This window comes from Pungitius pungitius, chromosome 14 (genome assembly GCF_949316345.1).
Source record: "Pungitius pungitius chromosome 14, fPunPun2.1, whole genome shotgun sequence".
Taxonomy (NCBI): domain Eukaryota; kingdom Metazoa; phylum Chordata; class Actinopteri; order Perciformes; family Gasterosteidae; genus Pungitius; species Pungitius pungitius.
Window position 1 is genome coordinate 14,758,599 of NC_084913.1, and position 20,359 is coordinate 14,778,957.

General features: G+C 41.1%; 1 protein-coding gene across 2 annotated transcripts in view; it reads right to left on the reverse strand.

Annotated features, from left to right (window-relative positions):
* The window catches only part of alk (ALK receptor tyrosine kinase), a 265,070-nt gene that overhangs the window by 143,660 nt on the left and 101,051 nt on the right, over window positions 1–20,359 (reverse strand). Inside the window, exon 3 of one of the 2 annotated variants that reach the window (XM_062557175.1) lies at window positions 10,180–10,323. In XM_062557175.1, the coding sequence (XP_062413159.1) occupies window positions 10,180–10,323 (144 nt within the window). Of the gene's footprint in view, window positions 1–10,167; window positions 10,324–20,359 lie in introns of both variants that reach the window. The other variant, XM_062557174.1, reaches the window with a different exon arrangement.

The window sequence follows — 20,359 nt, forward strand, 5'->3', positions numbered from 1 at the left end:
ACTAGGATGCAAGATGCTTCAAAGACCAGCGGGAGAGAGGGGGGGGACAAGGGCAAAGGTTCAATTCTGTCTAAGGTGGACGATGAATCAGACCCTCAACTCACCTCAGCAGGTCCCCAGTGGAAGCAGAAATGTGTCTGATCACAGCTCCGGGAATCCTGCTCTACCACACAAGGGCTTTTCGGGTCTTCGGAGCCCTCTTACACTACATGTTATGATGGCGGGAGCTACCATACTCACCTGCCCATCAGTAAACAGCATTCAAACCATTCACTCGCCGTAGTCACAGCAACGGGAGCAATTTGGGGTTAAGAGTCTCGCCCGAGTAGACATCGACATGGACACTAGCAGAGCTGGGGACCAGACCGCCAAACCTCTGATTGAAGGAGGACGCGGCCCTCCACTGGGCCAAAGCCGCTTACAATCTTTTTACAGGTGTGAAACCCTGTTGCATACCGTTACATGGAGTTACACGGATCAGGTAGATTCCAATTTAAAAATAGAGAAATTGATTTAGTGAAACCACAGCAATTTCAGCAATTGTTCTTATCAATCTAACCTAACCTATTAATGTTCCTCAACAGCCTTTTCACTGCAATGTGTTTCCTACTATCATCGCTGGGAAGAAGGTTAGAAAAGAGACTCAGATGCATCCTGGATTTTTCCTTCATAGTAAAAGCAAGGATAGAGTCATACTGAACATGGATAGAGCAACATTGTTTGTAACTGCATTCAAACAATGAATGGGATTGGTATCAAATCAAACCAAATTAGAAATTTGGCTCAATTAAAATAAAAGTTGGGAATTAAAAAAAAAATCAATTCAGGCTTTCATTGAAAAAAAAAAATACGAGACTAAAGGTTAACCCTGCCGCATGTAGTCCAGGCTGGTCCTCATCAAGGAAGTAAATGATCTGAACTGCTGCTGACTCCAGTTTGCTTCATTTATACAGATGGGTTTAGCTCCAGTGCACAATTTAGCAAAGTCTGGTTAATTCCATGGATGAATGCAGGTGTGAGCCTGCTTACTTCAACATTACACACACACACACACTCACACACTCAAACCCTATTGCCACGTGTTTAGGTCAGGATCAATGAGCAGATTGATTGAGTGTGGACAGATATCTCGGCAGCGGGCGGGATCCGGGTACGGGACTGAGTAGGCAAGACACAGGCCCTCAAGAAACCAATCGATCCCACCTTTAGGGATCAATGATCTACTCAAGACTAAGTGAGAAGCATCTGCCAGTTGAAACAGGTTCGGCCTTGTATAAAAGTTGGAAATGCATTTTTTTTTCTTCACAAAGTTCTGTGCTCAACCTGATCCGACACAGCGAGTCATTTGTTGTGTGACTAGTGCGGACCGATTGGCTGGATAACTCCATGTTCCTCCCTCCTCTAGGTATTTATGATAACAGGAATCACAGGTGACAGCCTCCGCGATAAAACCAAGCCCACGTATAGCACATACACCCACAGTGACTGGCCTTTAGGGGAGATGTCAGCAGGAATGCTAATTGGATATTCTACAGACGGCGTCCTAATCACATCAGAATGAACGTTGCGATAATGAGTTTCTCTTCCCCCGTTGTTGAAAGGTATGCTGTACTTGTAATTGCTTCCTTCTGTCTTATTTGTCTTTTAACTGTAGTTCATTAAACGAGCGAGAGAGTGAGACAATGGAGAATGACACCGTCTGTGTAGATTACACAGGTAATTATTATCCCTGGGGATGGTTTTCCCTGAATAGAGTCAGCCTCAGTTGGAGTGAAGAGCACGATCCCTCTACGGGCGGCACGGCACCTGACGCTTTTGGCACTGGCTCGTGGATTTTCTTCAAGTGTTTCGCATGGGTTTGATTCTTTGTTTGTTTAGATCACAATTAGCTTTTGCCTGGCAGCAGCTGTTCTATCTGGGGTCCACGCAATTAACATGGTGGCATTACACGAATAAACATCCACACTATTCATCACAATACGCTGACATAACCCATAAATTACGTGTGCAGGAAAGAAAACGAACAAGCAACACGATTTAAAAAACAACAGGAAAATGGGGCGGATTTTACTGAATCCACCCTGATCTAACAGATATTTTTATGTAAACATTATGCAACACTCAGACACACACACACACCAGAGAAGAAGAATATATGATAAATGATGTCAGCACCTTTCCGTTGAGATGATCTCCAACTCTCCAAAAGTATTTCTTTCTACAACTTACAATTGGTGCTTTCCATAATACGATCTATTCATATCCATAATAGACAGTATATTTGGTTGCACACTTTTGACAGTACCAGTCAAAAGTTTGGACACACTGACTCGGTGAATAAGAAAAGTATCCAAACCTCTGACTGGTACTGTATAATTTGTTTTATTTATACTACTGTACAATGAGAGTTCAACTTCAAAATACTACTCAACTATTTGCCCCACCAAAAAAAACAACAATACATCAAGATGATGAATGCAAAAAGAAAACTTGAAGAACATACAGTACATCAGTGGAGTCAAACGAGCAGATGTGTGCACGGGCTTTAAGAATTCACACGTACACAATGTGGTGTGCCAGCACACACACGTCTCTTCCTGTCAACAAGGAGGTAAATGTGTTGTTATTGAATCAAGCTTCGACATCAGCCAATTAGAGGACAGATACGTCATTGAACCAACAGGGAGCGTAATAAGTGATGAGCTCAATGTAGCACCGCTGTGCTCCACCGGCCCTGCATTTTTGGCAATGGTGACTGGATGCATTAAAAAGCCCTCTGACGCCTGGGGGGTTTCCATGAAGCGGTCACCTCTGAGCCATCAAAAAAAAAAAACTTTCAAAGTTGATCATTGGTGAAAAGAGAAGAAAGAAAAGTGGCTAATCCATACTACTTCAATGAAGGTTGGAAGGAACGAGGACTATTGGGAGCCCTAAGGTCCACCTTCAGACACACTGATGCAGGTGCATTGCACACGTCTTGGCCATGGACTATGGACTATGCTGCTGATTGTTCTGACCTAAAGTAGGCGCAGAGTATGAATGCAACAAAAGGTCAGGAGCTGGATTGAAACCTCCAAGTACATGACTCATGCATTGTTTTTTACATTAGGGAATTTGCAGTGTAAGAAATGATCATTTTCAAGCCCCACCCCTGTGAGGTCGGTGCAGCGCATAACCATCTTTAACACCCCGACCCGTCTGGTTTAAACCGGACCATAACCCCCTCCCCCATGAGATGTTAAGCTTAGTGGTCTCATTAAACCTTTATCTGAGAAGAATGTCCTTTGCCCTTTCCCGACATCAAACTGTACGGCTGTACGTCCATTATCTCCTTCTCATCTCCTAATAATGACTAAGAGACTCAAACGTGTACACAGGAAACGAGCAAATGGGCTCGTTACACGTTAAACTGTAACCGCTTGACATCTGTGGGTACTTTTTTTTTACCCATTTATCACAGCAAAAAGAGAGATAAAGAGGTGAGGTGACACGCTGCCACAGGTACAGTATCCAGACCCCCCTTTACATCTACTGGTATCGACTTAGTGTTTGACAATGAGTCGTCCTCATTACGTCTACTGCCGCAGATCACTGGTCTGGTTCACAACAGGTGTGGCTGAGTCAGGCCACAGAGATGAGCAAAGCCCTCACCCCAAGCCTCTCCTCAGAACTACAGGCTACTAAATGCACTTTTACTGGGAATACAGATTTTCTCTTCACAATTTGAAATAAGTGCTTTAGGACATTTTCCATCCCCTTATGGACCGGCGCACATTTCAAGCATGTTTCGTTTTGAAACTTTCCTTCCGTGTCTTTTGGATTCTGGAACATAGATGAGAAGGTTGCAAGTAAAAGGTTTCACTCACTATGTTCTGAGTAACAATGGATGGTTCCTGCTATAGTTTGATCAGATGTCTGGCCAGAGCCCAGCAGGGTGAGCCAACTTTTATTTTATAGTAGCTACAGGTGTGCAGTATTTAGTACCTGCTGACAGTCCATAGCCATTCTACCTTGTCTTTCATTTTTTAAATCTTTTTGCAGTGCTCAATAGATGGAGGGAACCAATTACTGAGCGCAGTGTTGCTTCAAATGCCACGGCAATTGTATTTTAGGTCCAAAATAGACAAGTAAAACACATTACATCTCATCCAACGTAATGTCTCATAATTATTTGCTGAGATGGAAAGGTTTCTGGTTGCAGGAGAAAAAAAAGGCATCTGCCTGCTGGCCAAATGGACCATTTATCTGTCCAGGTGTAATCTAAGCACGTAGCGGTGAAAGCTGCAGTCAAAAGGTGTTGTCTGGCTCAATATAAAATCAAACTTTGAGAAACTTTTTGCGGCGCTCCTAATAATAATAATAATAATAATGATCTCTAGCAGGGTTATATCAAATATACAGTTGTGGTCAAAAGTGTGCATACACTTCTAAAGAACATAATGTCATGGCTCTCTTGAGTTTCCTGTTAAGTCTGATTTTTCTCTGAGTGATTGGAACAGATACTTCTTTTTCACAAAAAAGGTTTGTGGTGGAAATATGTGGATTGAAGCCTTGTGAAAAATCAAAAGTATCTTGAACTCTCTTTATGATTAAGTATTTATTACTAACTAGAATATAGAAAAATGATAAAGAATACAGAAATCATCAACACAAGCCGTAAGTACAGACAGAAGTCAAATGACTACAATTCAGCTGAAAAGGGAAAGATTGTTCCTTCTCCCTCAGAGGAGCAGGAAGATCTGACAAAGGGGAGAGGGGGGGACTTATACCCATCAAGAGGGACCCCTCTTACTGGCGCCAAGTCAATCACCTACCCAAAACAGGATATGGCTCAGTCAAGGCATTCGTTGGCCCCTCTGTTTAGACAGGAGGCTCGTAAACTCGGACAGGTCCCAGGTTTCCCAAGAAAGGTCACCCCACAGTCCTGAGAAACGCTCACCATATGCCGCTCACCAAATTCTCCCCCCACAAGATTCATGACGTTTTCAGAAAAGTGATCAAAACTGCAGGGTGAAAAAGATACATACAGCTGTGATATTTGGTTACATGTCCCTTGGCCATTTTCACTTCAACTAGGTGCTTTGGTAGCCATCCACAAGCTTCTGGTTGAATCTTAGACCACTCTTGACAGAATTGGTGCAGTTCAGTTAAATTTGATAGCTTTCTGACATGGACTTGTTTCTTCAGCATTGTCCACATGTTCTCAATGGGATTTAAGTCAGGACTTTGGGAAGGCCATTCTAAAACCCTAATTCAGCCATTCTATTACCACTTTTGATGTGTGTTTGGGGTCATTGTCCTGTTGGAACACCCAACTGTGCCCAAGACCCAACCTTCGGGCTGATGATTTTAGGTTATCTTGAAGGATTTGAAGGTAATCCTTCTTCATTATCCCATTTAATCTCTGTAAAGTCCCTTTTTCTGTTAACCCATAATAAAGTCATAAAAGAACCAAACTTCATGAATCTTGTGACAAAGAAGTCATGTTCCAATCACTCTATCAGAGAAAAATCAGACTTGTAGAAATAACGGGAAACTGAAGAGAGTCATGACATTATGTTCTTTACAAGTCTATGTAAACCGTTGACCACAACTTTATATATATATATATACTGTATAATTATATATATCCACAGGACTACACAGGACTACACAAGTACAGAGTTAATTCCGGCTTTCATGTGAGGGCTCTAGTGCAACAACTAGTATAGATAATAGAAAGCTAAGTAAAGGTTTCCCCTTGTCCATAATAAGCTAAATTTTGCATTTCAATTCTGTAATGTTTAGCATAGGGAAGAAAAAAACCCAAATACAAAATGTGAGTTGGCAGATGACGGACAGCCCCGGGGCCTCCCCATTACAAAACAAACAAGTCATATATTATATTAATATTAATATATATTCATATTAATTGGCTCTGCGATCCACCTCATGCTTATGTTCCATGTGCAAGTTCAACATATCAAATGTGTAATGACTGTTGCACGACGAGGTGAGGCAGCAAGCAATTTAAGGTCGCAATTCTTGTCCCAACGGCGGGCTTCATTCAGTGATTGAAACAAATATATTAATTGAAGTTTATAGAACAGACATCGAACACTCCAAGCAATCTGTTTTTAACAACTATTCGAATATAGAATATTTGTTGACATCCCTTCTGCCTCATGAGTTTTTTATTACTTACTTTACCCAGAGTGCTAATGCAGCTGTAAATCAGCCTGAGGGGAGAAGCAGGGTGCATCGTGTGCTGCTGACACGTGTCTACTGACTGCTAGACACATAAATAGGACCCTTATCTCCGTAATGGGTATTACGTATCCTCTAGTGGTCATCACTACACACCAATGGTGAAAAAATACCCTACAGTGTTTCCCCTAGGTGTACAACTTCAGGGTGGGAGGGGGGGGGGGGGGTGTCACACGGAGTGGTGTCAGTGGGAAACCCCCCCCCCCCCCCCCGTTCTAATGATGGGGGAAACACTGCCCTACAGACAAACACTATGAAGCGTTTCAGATTCACATTACACTGAATTATAATATGTTGAACTTTATATGCTGCTGGGTAACTCAACCCGATCCAGCAATACGGCGTTCATATTTGACAGCTATTAATATTTTTTACTTGAACTTATTATGAAGAAAATATTGATTCCACAATGTAATGGCTCTAGAATAATGACACCGTTGGCATTTCAATTAGTTCATAAAAAGCACTTTCATTCAGAGGACTTTTTTGTGGGTGAATAAACTTCCCATTACAAATAACCCTAACAGCCACTTGTTAAATGGTGTTACACTCAAGTACTGTAAGTGAGTATATTTCCTGCTCCTACATGCAGCACCGAGGCATCAACAGAACGGATCATAGTAGCAGGACGGGTCTGCACAACTTCACAGGAACTTTGAGCACTTGTGGGTAAAAGCAACACTGTCCAAACCGCAAGAGCTTCAAAACTGAACATCTTATAGCACCGGAGCTGAATACGATGGAAAACAGTGCCAGCAATTGCACTCATCACAGCCATTAAGTATTCATCCCTTATTTCCATCCCTTTTAAATCACAAGCGCCGGTGAAATGTGTGGAGACAGCAGCTCGTCTAGCTCAATTATTCAAAACACGGCTACTGCATTGTGGCTGACCAAGGGCTCGAACATGATTATGCACATATATTTCCTTTGTACCTTCAATCATGATCAGCATAATTTTCTTTTCTTTTTTGTCTTTTGCACATATACATATACAGCCCCTAACTATGGCTGTTACATGGTCAGGGGGCAGGCTGCAAAGGATCGTTGTTCCATTCCATTGTATTGCTTCATGGATAATCTCTCCAATATGTGCACATTATATACATTTTTAAAGAAATCCCTGGTCTTAAAAATGTAGCATCTGTTAGATTTACTCAAAAATAATCCTTTTGGGTGGGCAGATAAACCAATATTGTATAGTTATTATTTATGTAGTAATCCGGGTTGCTGGTAGAATATATTGTAAATGTACTCATTAAATTCAATGGCTAATAGATCTGTATTCAAAGCATGTATGCAAATAAAACTTGATAGAAAATATTTTATTTGAAAACAAGACTATAAAAGAGAATGCATTGGCATCAATAACGAAACAATGATGAAAAATATATTCCCACTGCAAGTATACCTTAGTAGTACTTGTACCCTACATCTCTAGACTCTAGACTGTGGTAGCAGAGGAAAGGTTTGGGGGAAAAAATGAACTAACAACCAGGCAATAGCTTGGTATTAACTATGGGTAAATCAGGCTAGAATTGGAATGAAATTAATTGTTAAGCCTGTCGCAATATGCAAAATATTAACTTATCGCACAATATCTGAACATGATAACAACTGATCATTTTTGGTGGTGTGATTTCCATTTTAGATATAAATGAACATCACCAACATTTTAGTCGATCACACTTCCCTCTTGTGTGCTTTCATTGCCGGAGGCGGGGCTTAGGCAGCGCCTTCACACGCAGAGAGGACCCCGTCAGGGGAAAGGAATGCGTGAATCTACACACAATTAGGATAAACAATAAATTTGCTGCAATGGTCGCACAACACAAATTTGATATTGTGACAGCCTTGTTGAGAAAACAGAGTAATAAGGTGGCAAGAGAGAAAGAGCCAGTAACTTTTTTTTTACCTTACATGTGTAGATCTTAGTGTGCAGACATTTCTTTAATGTCCCCATTTTAGAAGCAGAACCGAGCCAAGTTGTAACCCAACAATTCTGAACTCATCACAAAGAAATATAACAATGCTTCACACCAGAGAAATATAGAAGAATTATGGACACAATGGTGCATGTGAAACTCCATCGGTCAAAGCTAGAAGCTAACAACAAACTCGCTTTGTCCAATTGCTAGCGTTTTCCACCTGGAATACAGCAATATCCTTAACTATCTAACTTAACTAATTTCTCTCAAACAAACCTTGACGGAGGGATCTAAACACCCAGCCCTCGAATGGTATCAATCAGAAATTCCCATTATCTTTTCCATTTTCAACCAAGATATGAATCGAAACTGCTGTTTTTGGACTGAAATCCAATAGGTTCTGGTGATTAAAAACAGTTGGTTGAAAGATACAATTTGGCCAATCACAGCCAGACACATTGTCCCGCCTCCAGTTTCTCCGAGGCCTGAACTAAAGCTTCTCTAGAATAGTTCAGCTTCACTCTATCAAAGTAACACTTTCCATGATTACAGTCCACACACTGGGCTATCACGTAAATGTGTTCCTAGGCTGGTAGCTCCAAGTTTTTCGGGATGGATACCCGCAGAGTGATTTCTTTTTTTTAGGCAATTCTCAAAATGTGTAGGGTTTTTTTGTGAGCCATATTCATTAACATCCCCCTTCATCCTGACAGAAAGAAATTCTCTTCATAGACAAATTATTTCCAGAGTAATTACACTTTTTATTATGGGTATGCCGCCACCATAACAAAGATTAAGACTGGTCGTCATATATATATATATAAAAAAACAATAAAAATATATAAAAACATCTGAAAATATAAAACTTTTCTTTTAGCATAGAATATGGTTAACTGCCCTCATTTATACATTTAAGTATTTACAGGATACTTATTCATACTTATTCATTTCTCAACTACATTAACAGCAACTACCTTCTGTTGAGGGAAAATCTTTCTTATTGTGCAACATATATTCATGTTATAATCAGCTTGAGAGAAATTGGATTACATATTTCCTATTTTTCCAATTTCATCTTGCACCTCACCCATCTGATCTCATACTTGGGGCTCATGATTGGAAAAAGATGCATTTAAGGAAATAGATAGACCCTTATGTCTCCCTCCATTTCACCATCACCTCAGGAGATAAGACGACACAGTTTTCTGATCTTCTAAGCTATGAAAATAAACGATGTGCGTATGGAAGATTTGAAGGCAGGGCCCTGCATTTTGTCTCAGACTATCGGCTCAGGAAACTGTACTCAGCCCTTTGCCTGTGAAACGTGTAAAAAGTTATACACAGAGTCTATTCGCACCCCGCAGGCTCTTTACACCTGGCCAAGTTTAATCTGGGACTTCATTTAGCAATAGTTTGATAGCCGTAAGGCTTTTTGAAAGAATACACAAAACTATCACCAGTATGAAAAGCAGTGTAAATAGAAGGCTGTGTGGGACAAATTGAGTTACATTTTCAACTAAGAGACTGCGGTCCTGTAGAAAGCCAATTAATACACTTGGTTGACAAATTAAGTGTCTTTCTTTTCATGATTCATTTTTTTCAGTTCAACTTTGGCTTAGGAAACAGAACTACTTTTTTGAAAATAAGCTATTTGGTTTAGTTTGGTAAATATACATAGCCTACAGTAGGCTACCTTTACACATATCTAATGTGTAAGGGTACAATACACTGGTGTGAATTATAATGGAATATTCTACCCTGCTGCACCAGGCGCTGTTGGCTTTTGAAACCTGAGGCCAAATTTTGCTCACAGCTGACAAATCAGTAACCCATGATGCAACAGCAACCAAACAGACCAAAGTAACCAGCAAAACAGCGGATGATAGCTTTTTAAAAATCAAATTCAATGTGACCTGAGAATTAGAAATTATGAAAACATTGAAAACGTTTTTTTTGAAAAATGTAATTCCCCTGCAACGGGGCAGCGTGATACCTTGGTTCTTACCTTCCTCCCACCCGTGGGGGCTTCTTGCCTTCTGCTCGTTCCTTTTCTCCTGCATGTCTCCGGCAGCCACGATGCTCCAGGTGAACTCTGGGGTACCCTCCGAGTGCTGGTCACATGTCCTGGTACTGCCAGGGCACTGGTGATCTGAAATAAACAGGGGACATTTAAATATGGAGAAGCCCAAAATGCACACGATTCAACGCAAAAGACCAATGTCCTAAAGAAAATCTTGAAGTCAAAAAGCTCATTGTGCAAAGAAAACTGATGAATGGAAATATAAAAACAGCAACAATCGGTTACAGTGTTCATTGAAGTAGTGCAGCGGTCACATCTCAGGCTGGCTTGGGTAGAAGTTAGAAGTTATTCATTAGCACTCGTATAGCCTCCCTAAAATGTGTCTGGGTGTTCAGGGAGAAAATGAAGAGTCCGCATTCCTCCCACACAGCCCCTGTGTGTGTGTGTGTGTGTGTGTGTGTGTGTGTGTGTCACCCCTTTCCTATCTGTCCTTCCCTCCCAGTGAACAGGAATACTCAAGCATACTCATCGCGGTGGCTCAATAAGTCGCTGTCTGAGTGGGCTTGATCACTTTCAAATGATGTCTATGCTGAAGGCTCTGGAGGAGAGGAACTAAAGTGGTTCTATCTGGGCCTTGTTTTAAACAAACAGAGCAGAGGACTGAACTACATGCATATATACTGTATATGAGGTCATAAAGGATCACGTTAAAGCTATAAACATACACATTTTTAAACAATAATGCAATGCTGCATTAGGCGGATATTTAGCAAAAAGCTCACAACATCAACATATTGTCCTTTAAGTTTATTTAAGTTTAAATAACCTGCAAACTAAAAGTTTGATTCAATTCAACAAATATGTGCACCAGAAAAGAGACGCATGTATTGTTTCTCACAACAGCTTCATAAAAGACAATATAAATCCTAGAATTGTGTAGAGCTTTATAGAATACCAAATGGAACCGGCAGTGTGACTGAGGATGCTTGGTCAGGCTTCATAGGAAACATGTAAACATAATACATAAACAGAAGCCCAAGAGGTCTGATTGTTGGCAACAATATAGTTGCTTGCACTATGCAGAAGACAGTGGTTCTATGGAAGCATTTTAACCGAGCTGCACACAAAACTGCCTTCTCCATCATGCTTCGAGGCATATGTATTTTCCTCTGGAGCATGGTCAAAGGTTGGAAACATGGTTCACCAATCTGTCCCCACCAATATACAGCAAAAAATATGTAAAATATACATGTTCTTCTTTTATGAACCCTGTCAATGGGTCGTTCTCTTGGCTCTCGCACACCGCTGCCAGGCATCTCTCTCTCCAACGTGCGCTCACTGTGCACAAACTGGACCAACTTCAGCTGCTGGTGAGGACAGACAGATACTTTTCTTCATCCTCCGTTTTGTGCTTCACGGAGACACAGCTCAGCTCTCCGGCAAGACGAAGGGTGGAGATATCTGCTTCTACTTTAACAACGGCTGGTGCAACAACGTAACAGTGATCCTGCAACACTGTTCTCCTGCTCTGGAATCCTTCTTTATCAACTGCAAACCCTTCTACTCCCCCCATGAGTTTGCTCTATTCGTCCTGGTGGGTGCTTACATGCCGCCGGGGGGCAACGTGCACGAGGCACAGCGGACACTCAAGCAAATACGGCGTGTGGAGCGGACCAAGCCGGACTCCTTGGTTATTGTCCTTGGGGACTCAGCCACGAACTTCCTAAGTTCAGACAGTTTATTAAATGCACAACCAGAGAGGAGATCACGCTGGATCACTGTTACACCACACCTGCCCAGTACCCGCTTTAAAAAAAATGATGGGGAAGGGTATTCATTTGGACCCCCCCCCAATGTCTAAACCACAGTTACCCCCTTGCTACCTCCGGATCAAAGTACATGCACATGGTATTTAGCCAAAACAACCAAAGTCTGCTGTTTTTATTGATCATTTCACAACTTTTGTTCAGATCAATAAGACAAGTAAAACTAATTTGAATCACCACTGTACTCATACTGGTTTGGAAAATGTCCAGAGAAGAACGTCAAAAGGAAAAAAATAAATGAGAAATTGAGTCTATCAACACCTGGGAAAACATTTTTTTCTCAGCGTGTCTCAGCTTGTCTCCAAGAAATAAAAAGCAATTTCCCGTATTGATTTTAGAGGAAGAGCACTCACTTGAACTTGTTAAAGTTGGACATTTTTGTTCAGCCTATACAACTGTGACACCACACGTCTTACAGCAAAGCCTGCTCCACCTGTTGGTAACAGCTTGTTGTTGGGATAAAATACTTTCTATAGACAACACGTGTAGTGTCACACAGGGTAACTGCCGTTCAAACCAAGTTTGAGTTTCAGCACACGTTAATAAAAGAGTGTTACAGTGCTTTTCAATTCCGTACAGCTGTCTGCCAATATTCTATTACAGCCAAATATAGACTCAATATTCACCAGAAAGCAACCTTTACCTAAACTAAAGTCAATAATGCCCGTTTCTATAAAAGAAAATCCTCAGAAGTGCACATGAAGGTCTGGAAGGTGTGCTGTCGTCAAACTTGTAGTTTGACTATTGCCATAATCAACCACATGCACATGCAGGGCTATAGTCCAATATTCTACTATGCTGCATTTCATCATCACTACACAAACACCCCTCCCCGTTGACACAGGAGTCCCTAAACTACTTCAATATTATCATTTACAGTACTTAACATACATTACGATATTTTTAAGAGTTTAGCAAGTCAGTGAATCGAGACATTTGGATTCTTATAAATGAGCTTTACGTAACGAGGCGGCATCAGGGCTGCGTAACGCTTCTCTTTAAACGACATGGCTGTCCACTTCAGGAGGCAGCAGCCTCCTATGGAATCATTGTTCCCTGCCACTTAGTGTCAGTACGGGTAATGGTTTCCATGCTCAAAAGTTGTGATTTGGCAAAAAGCATTGATTCCTGCAGCTCATTGCCACTGGGCACCTTGAGGGGCTGATGAGATGTGGAGAAGGTTGGTGTGAAAGCTCTTTTCCTTCACTTCAATAAATGTGCGTGTGCTAAGTGGAGGTGGTGGAATGTTGCAGTGTGCTCATTAGAAACAGAGCTTTTAGACTTTAAAGTTTCTCTCAGCAGTACATATGCGGGACAAGGGACATTCAACAAGCGTGGTGCCCCTTCCCCCCCAAGAAAGTCTGCCATTCCAAAAAAAATGTTTTTCTGGTTTGCGCAGGCATTCAGTCACAATGAAAGACATAAACGTTGTGTTATTGCGGTTTAGGCAGACAAATGTAGTTCCGTAAAACTAATATAAGTTAGATGTAATAACAAAATCATGGTTGGGGTTAAAGTAATCAACTAGTAAAACTCAGAAACAACAAAAACCACCTAGGGTGTACCTGCTACGTTTGCTTTACCCGTGCAGTTCCCCACCCGCCATCCTTATGAGATCTCTACTATTTAAAACCACATCACCTGCAGCCCTAGTTGGGAGCATATCTCTTTTTTTCCCCCACGTATTACTCATGATCGGTTTTGAAATGTGTAACCCTAGAATAGTTACTAAATGGGTTTCATACGCACATGTGCGTATTGACACTCACTGAAACTAACATGGACAGTTTTTCTGAGCTGCCTCCTCACATTTCATGGCACCATTGAAATGCAGAATAGCCCACCGACGCGCAACGCTCCCGCGCGTGCCCCCAGATGGGGATGAGGGATGTGATTCAACTGCGGCGAGCACGATCTGGCCCTTTCACCTGGTGTCGCCCCCATGCATGTGCAAAGTGACTAAGAACTGATGATCTGCCATGCAGGCAGGCCACTTTTATGACCAAAACGTTCACAATCACATCTTTGATTTCTCTCAAAACCATAATGCCGTCTGAATATGTAATCATATCAATCATATTCTTTCACTGAGCATGGATTCATTTACCTTTTTGATTACATCCTTGCTCATTTCAATCAAAGCAACTCGATGAACAACTAAAGAATAATGGATGGTAGCCTTACGATACAAAGAAAAAAGATCTTTCCCATTCTGTTTGCGTTAATTAACAGTGACAAACATTCTCCCATCATGTAAAAGTCGGTTTTAATATTTGATACATTATCCTTAAGCACACAGTAATTTATGTTTGAAACCAGGTCTTCAATGCAAAACTATTATCTCAGCGGAGAATTTAAACGCACCTGCAGAAAGTTTAATTCACTTGAATTGAATCTTGATGTAACATACTTTCCCAAAAGCTTATGATAGAATGTAACTCAATGTCTTCATTCTTTCAACTCTTGCAAAATATGAAGATAAAATCTTCAAAAATGAATCTATACATTTATTTTTTAATCTATCTATAGAATTTAGGCAACTTGAATGAATTACATACATCTGAAACAGACCTTAACGGTTTAATCCATCTTTACACAAAAGCATTATTGCCGGGAAATTTCTGAAATAGCGTCGCCAGGTTGAACCTAGCTAACAAGCTAATTAGCGCTAACGCCACACGTGCGGATACCTTGAACTTTACCGGGCTTTGTGTTATTAGCTTATTCAGAAAAACAGCGAACGCCTTCTCTCGTCACCGTGGGACTCGCGAGGAAACCATTCCAACCGTTTTTCAACTGGAGAGCAACACAAACATACCTGCGAATGGAGAGAATTAATCACAAGAGCGTTTTTGTGGTGTTTCCTCGGTGTTTACTAGAATGAGGAACGGCAGCCAAGTCCCAGAATACGGAGACAAAAGCAATCGATACCGGTGTATCTGATCAGGCTATGTAGTAGATTACCGACTAAGGACCAATGACTAATTTGTTTTAAACACAAATAGGTGAAGTAAACTCTCAGCATTTCAACCTATGTATTAAGATGAATGCACTCTCTAAAAAGATCAGTGGATCATTATTTGCACAAATGATTAAATGATGTGTGACTGTATCCTCCCCTGATGTTTATTTTTCATTAATTGGCTCTATGGACTTTTCACTGCCTCAAGGAGCTGTAATTAATTGCATACTGTTGCATGACCTACTGAACTTGAGCAAAGGCAATGTTCCAAAACAGTTACATTTCAGTGACTACTAAAACAATTATGTGCGGCCTTTATTGTCTTTATTACAGTACATGTGAGATAATATTCTTTCTTCTCAGTGACTTTAATTAAAACACATACAGAATATTGACGATTTTTTTCAGAAAATCAGTGACTTAATTAATTTTTCATGATAGAAAAAAATTGCATCATATATTTAAGCTTTTTCAACCCAACTATTGAAAAAACCTCAGTTAAAAGACTTGACAATACAACTGTACTATACTGTATGTATGTGCTTGTAATTATGTTCACTTGCAAATGCAGTTCAGATCATTGAAAAGGCAGCTTTCCCTTTGGATAGTGCTAGTTTCAATAAATCAATGCCAACATGGCCTGTAAATGTGGTCGCCATTAGAATTAGTGTGCTTAGGGGCTTACATCTCTGCACGAGGAAAGACAAAATTGGGCAAACTAATAATGGCTAATTGTAAACAGATTAAACCCTTTCAGGGACTTTTCAGTTTATGAAAGTTAATTTTGGAATTGCATTCGCTCAATCATCGAGATGATCCAAATATCAAATTTAGCAAATTTGAGGAGATGCTTTTCCAGAGTTACCAATAGTTGTGACTGTAAAGTGGTTGGTTAATGGGCCATCATGGGCCAACACAATTCTGAATTCATAAGTAGGTGGAGATTGAGCTATTTTTTATTAGACAAACAAAATGTTAAGATGCCATCATACATTTTTAAAATAAATTGTAGTCATACCCGGTAATGCAAACCTATTTAGTTACATTTAAAAAAAGAGGCTGAGTGCTTTTAACATTAAGTGAATTGCATCCTATGATTAATGCCTTAGTGGTTTGTGAGTGAAAACAATTTTCATCATGAAGACTTTAACTGCTATGATGAATATGTCATTGTAAACAGGGAAATAAACATTGTGTCTGGGTGAGTTCATTTATGTATCCATTTGACTTTTTATGGCCTAGGTATGGTATGGTAATTTTAGCTCAAGGGAGTTAAGACATACAGATTATTCAAACAGCGGGTATTATAGGTATGGAAACCATTTTTGCCACTAAAAAAAGAATTGAAGTGGTAGAAAGTCATAATATAATCACTTTCATCTCATAATTTTGACTTTCTATCCCTTTGATTCTTTTTTTTCAGTGGCGGAAATGGACTTTCATAGAAAGTACTACACGTAAAAAAGAAAAATCAGTATGAGTTGAGGCTAATCAGTAGGGCTTTACTTTACAATTTAACGTTTTCTGGAATCTCCTGGTTTTGAAATGAAATATTCAGTTTGATATATGCTGAATGAGTTAAATAACAGCGAGCAAAAGGAAGAGATGACTGGAAGTACAGTATTTAGGAGTGATGGTTTGACTGCCTGTGACACTTTCTGATTCTAGATCACAGGCGATCAAAGTCCAGTGTTGGCCTTTCGTATCCCTCTGAAGTCCCTCCACCTTATTTTTAGGCTCCACTCTTCAAAACTACAAAGGTGGCACACGCTGGCGGCAGGTCAAGAGAAATCCTTCTCTACAAACCCTTTGCCCACACATTGGCTCGCAAAGCTGTTTTTCAATTGACCAAGTCATGGCAATCTACCCCCCGTTGGCCGGTCTGTTCGCCCCACTACACGATGAATAGTAATAAGAGCCGTAACCAAACGGATCAACAGCCCTGCAGAACGTAAGCGCAAAACAAATTGGTATAAAAAAACAACAAGCCTCTGGTTTGTCAGAAGGCAGAGAAGCATGACAACCATTCCACACCTTCTTGGTCATTACCTTACCCAGATGACGTGCAGCCAGGGTTGCTTTCGAAGGAAATTGAATGTGTCCGTTAAGGATCGCTAATTAGCACCAACAAGTTTTCCTTCAGCTCTCGCGGTCACTGGTGCATGTGTGGTGACACGACATGGTGACAGGACATGGTGACACGACATGGTGACACGACGTGATTTTCTCCCAATGGCAGGCGATCTACCGGCACTGCCGGGCCGATCGATGTATTGGGCACCCCTGCTCTACTGACAATACCAAAAAATAAGCCTTTTCCCTCATGTTCCCAATCATTACAAATATATATTTCCTCGTTGTTACAGGCAACTGTCTGAACTGTTGTGAAGAACAGCAATACGCTCTTATCAGCAAATTCTGTTAATTGCCAAAATGTTGATCCAAAGTCCAAAACAAACTTCACATTAACAACTTTACACATTAGATTCCAGCCGAGCGGATGTTTCCATTCATTTCATCATCTTTCCTTTTTACATCATTTCATTCTAGATGTACTTAAAAGAGCTGTCGGACATAATCAACTGTTTACTTGTGAGTGGGAAATGTGCAAGACTAACTCTGTAATATTAATGAGAACCAGTGTTCCAAAAATGTAAAATCAGATTTGCTTTCCTTTCCATTTTTCTAATAATGCGGTATTTTGATTTCTATCAAAACTTGGATGTGACTTTAAAAAATGGTTTAGCACTGCATTTATCCAAAAGCCTGCATCCCATTGAGACTACAAAGGGTGATTTCAAGAACAAAGAGTATCACTAGTACACCCTCGGAGCGGACCACGGGTTGCGAGGGCTGCCTATAGCTTGCCGTATTTAAACACCTGCACCACCGCTCTGTCTTTCATACCCCATTGCCAATGTGTTTTCATTCCACTGCTGAGTCTCATTACACAAGAACAGCACTACCAGATGAGCGAGGCAGATGTTCCATTGTAGAGAACGGCACCTCCTCAAGTGGCTTGCATCCATCCGAGTGACTCAGTTACAGCTGAACCGGGGCGATCCATCTCCGTGAGGAGAACCGGTCTGGAGTGGGAAGGTCGGCGTTTTGCTCAGCAGAATATGGCAACAGATGACACCGCTGTCGTTCCTAAAATACACGCTCTAGAAGGGATCCAGGTCAGAAGGGCTCTGACTTTACTGACAGACGAGTTGGCCCGCTAGGCCCTGCAGCTAAAGGCTACAAAAGGAATCAGGGATGCACAAGGGTGCGGGAGGAGCAGGTGGCGAGTGTCCAGTCCGTCTGTGTTGGCTTTTGTGCGCAGTAATAAATGCCAGCGGACAGCAGATGCTGCAGGGACAGCTGAAATCTATGAACGTAGCCTAAAGCAATGTTCTCCGTGCCACATTGTTGAGACCAAACCTTTTTTCTCAGCGTCCTCTAAAGCTGCCCCATATGTAATCTATAAAAGTCGCTTGGTCCCACAAAGTTAAGATGTACAAAGCACAGAAAGGCCCACACATACAATCAGTAGGAACACAATGTAAGCCAAAATATAAATTGATGTGGAGGTAAAACCTGTTACATTATATTACATACATTTGATTGTTTGTTCGGCAAACAGCACAACGTTTATGGTAATTGCAATTTAATTTGTTTCTCTGAACAGTGCCATCATTCGTTTGGAGTCATCTGGCTCTTATTGCCCAGATGTGAAAACTTCCTGATCCAGCCACATTAGGTCTGGACCACTAATCAGATTGCAGAAATGATTACAACTCCTCTGGCTAGCTAACTTGCAAAAAATGAGATGTTGGAGCTGCAGTCATCTGAAATCATAGAAAATGCAGTGGGCTGTGTGCTCGGCGGATTGATTGATTGGCTCAGAGACGGTGAGGTGATCCGTTGTCTAAATGACACCATTTACAGCGCGATCCGCTGCAGGCTGTCACAGGCACAGGCAGATGGAGAAAGGTCCAAGGGTTCCACAGACAAGGATGTCATCATAAACAATTTGTGTGGCATTTTGGTGGTGGCTGGACATTAAATCATCACGTACAAGATGGCCTGCCACTCTCCAACTAGTGTTAAAAGAAATCCTGAAAGAGCTGTCGCCACAGCAAGTTGGGTTGAGTTGGCTTTGAGATCCTCATACCCAGGAGTGGTGGGAACACTGGGCTCTATTTCACCACGTGTTCTTCTACTCATTTTTAACAGAGCTGTGCCGGCTGGATTAGCGGATTGTACTTCTACAAACTGTCTTGTACGAGAGGGTTCACGCCCCGTTTTACTTTTTCCGTCTTGGAAATTGTAAACAAAAGTAATGTGGTGGAAATGTTGACACTTATTGATCATGCAGTTGCCTCAACTAGAGTTTGTGTGGGTGTGTGTGTGTGTGTCTGATCAACCAAAAACCTTTCAAAAGGGCTTGCTAGTTAGCTGGATAAATCCCAATTGAACTATGCACCACTCCTTACATCAAATGAGCAGAACAGCAGGCTGGTGACCAGCAGCAGGCCAGATCCAAACCACCCAAACTAGACAATCGGATGCGCGTGGTCCAATTCAAGGTAGGTATTTTCCTTAGATATGGACCACCCCTGCAAAGCAGTGGTTTGGTCTGCACCAGAGTAAGAGTGTGAAGTTTTGACTGATCGAACTGTACATACGACAACTACAGGGTGTTAACTTATGTTCAGGTTCAAGGGTCTAACGCCTTGTGTGCATTAGATGAATGCTGAAGGGGAAAACACAGAACATATATCTATACGGGCTGTTCATCCTTTCCCCTCGACAGGTTAGCTTTATCATCCGGTCTTATGGTTCAACAATGCTCTTGCTTTTGAATGTACGTATAATGTAAGATGTTTGACATGCTCAAAAATATGGTTGATTAAAGCTGGTACCAGAGACAATCATTGCTTTGAATGCATGAGAACTTCAGAATGAGCAGGATCCTCTTTTCAAGGTTAAAAATCCAGGAGGCTGCAGCTCTGTTTCTTACAATATAAACTATTACAATGTACGTATTGTGCAACCTAAGCAAAAGGCTTTACAATATTTTTATTTACTAGCTGCAGTAAAGTGCTTGTAATCGTATTTGTGACAGATCGCTGCACCCGTGGCCAACAGTCAATTCACATTAGAACTGTGATGGAGCAGCCAATAGACTGCATCACATCGTCCACGAGTACATCTGTTCTTAGCATAAACGTGTTGTTTTGATTTAGTATTCTGTTAACACTAGTGCGCATCGCAGGGACTATTCTCCGTTGCCGTCAGAGAGAGAAAAAGGCAAAACACCCAAATGTACAGGGAGTCCGTGATGAATTCCTTTGAATAGTAACTTGCATTCCACACCTTTTATTTATAAAAT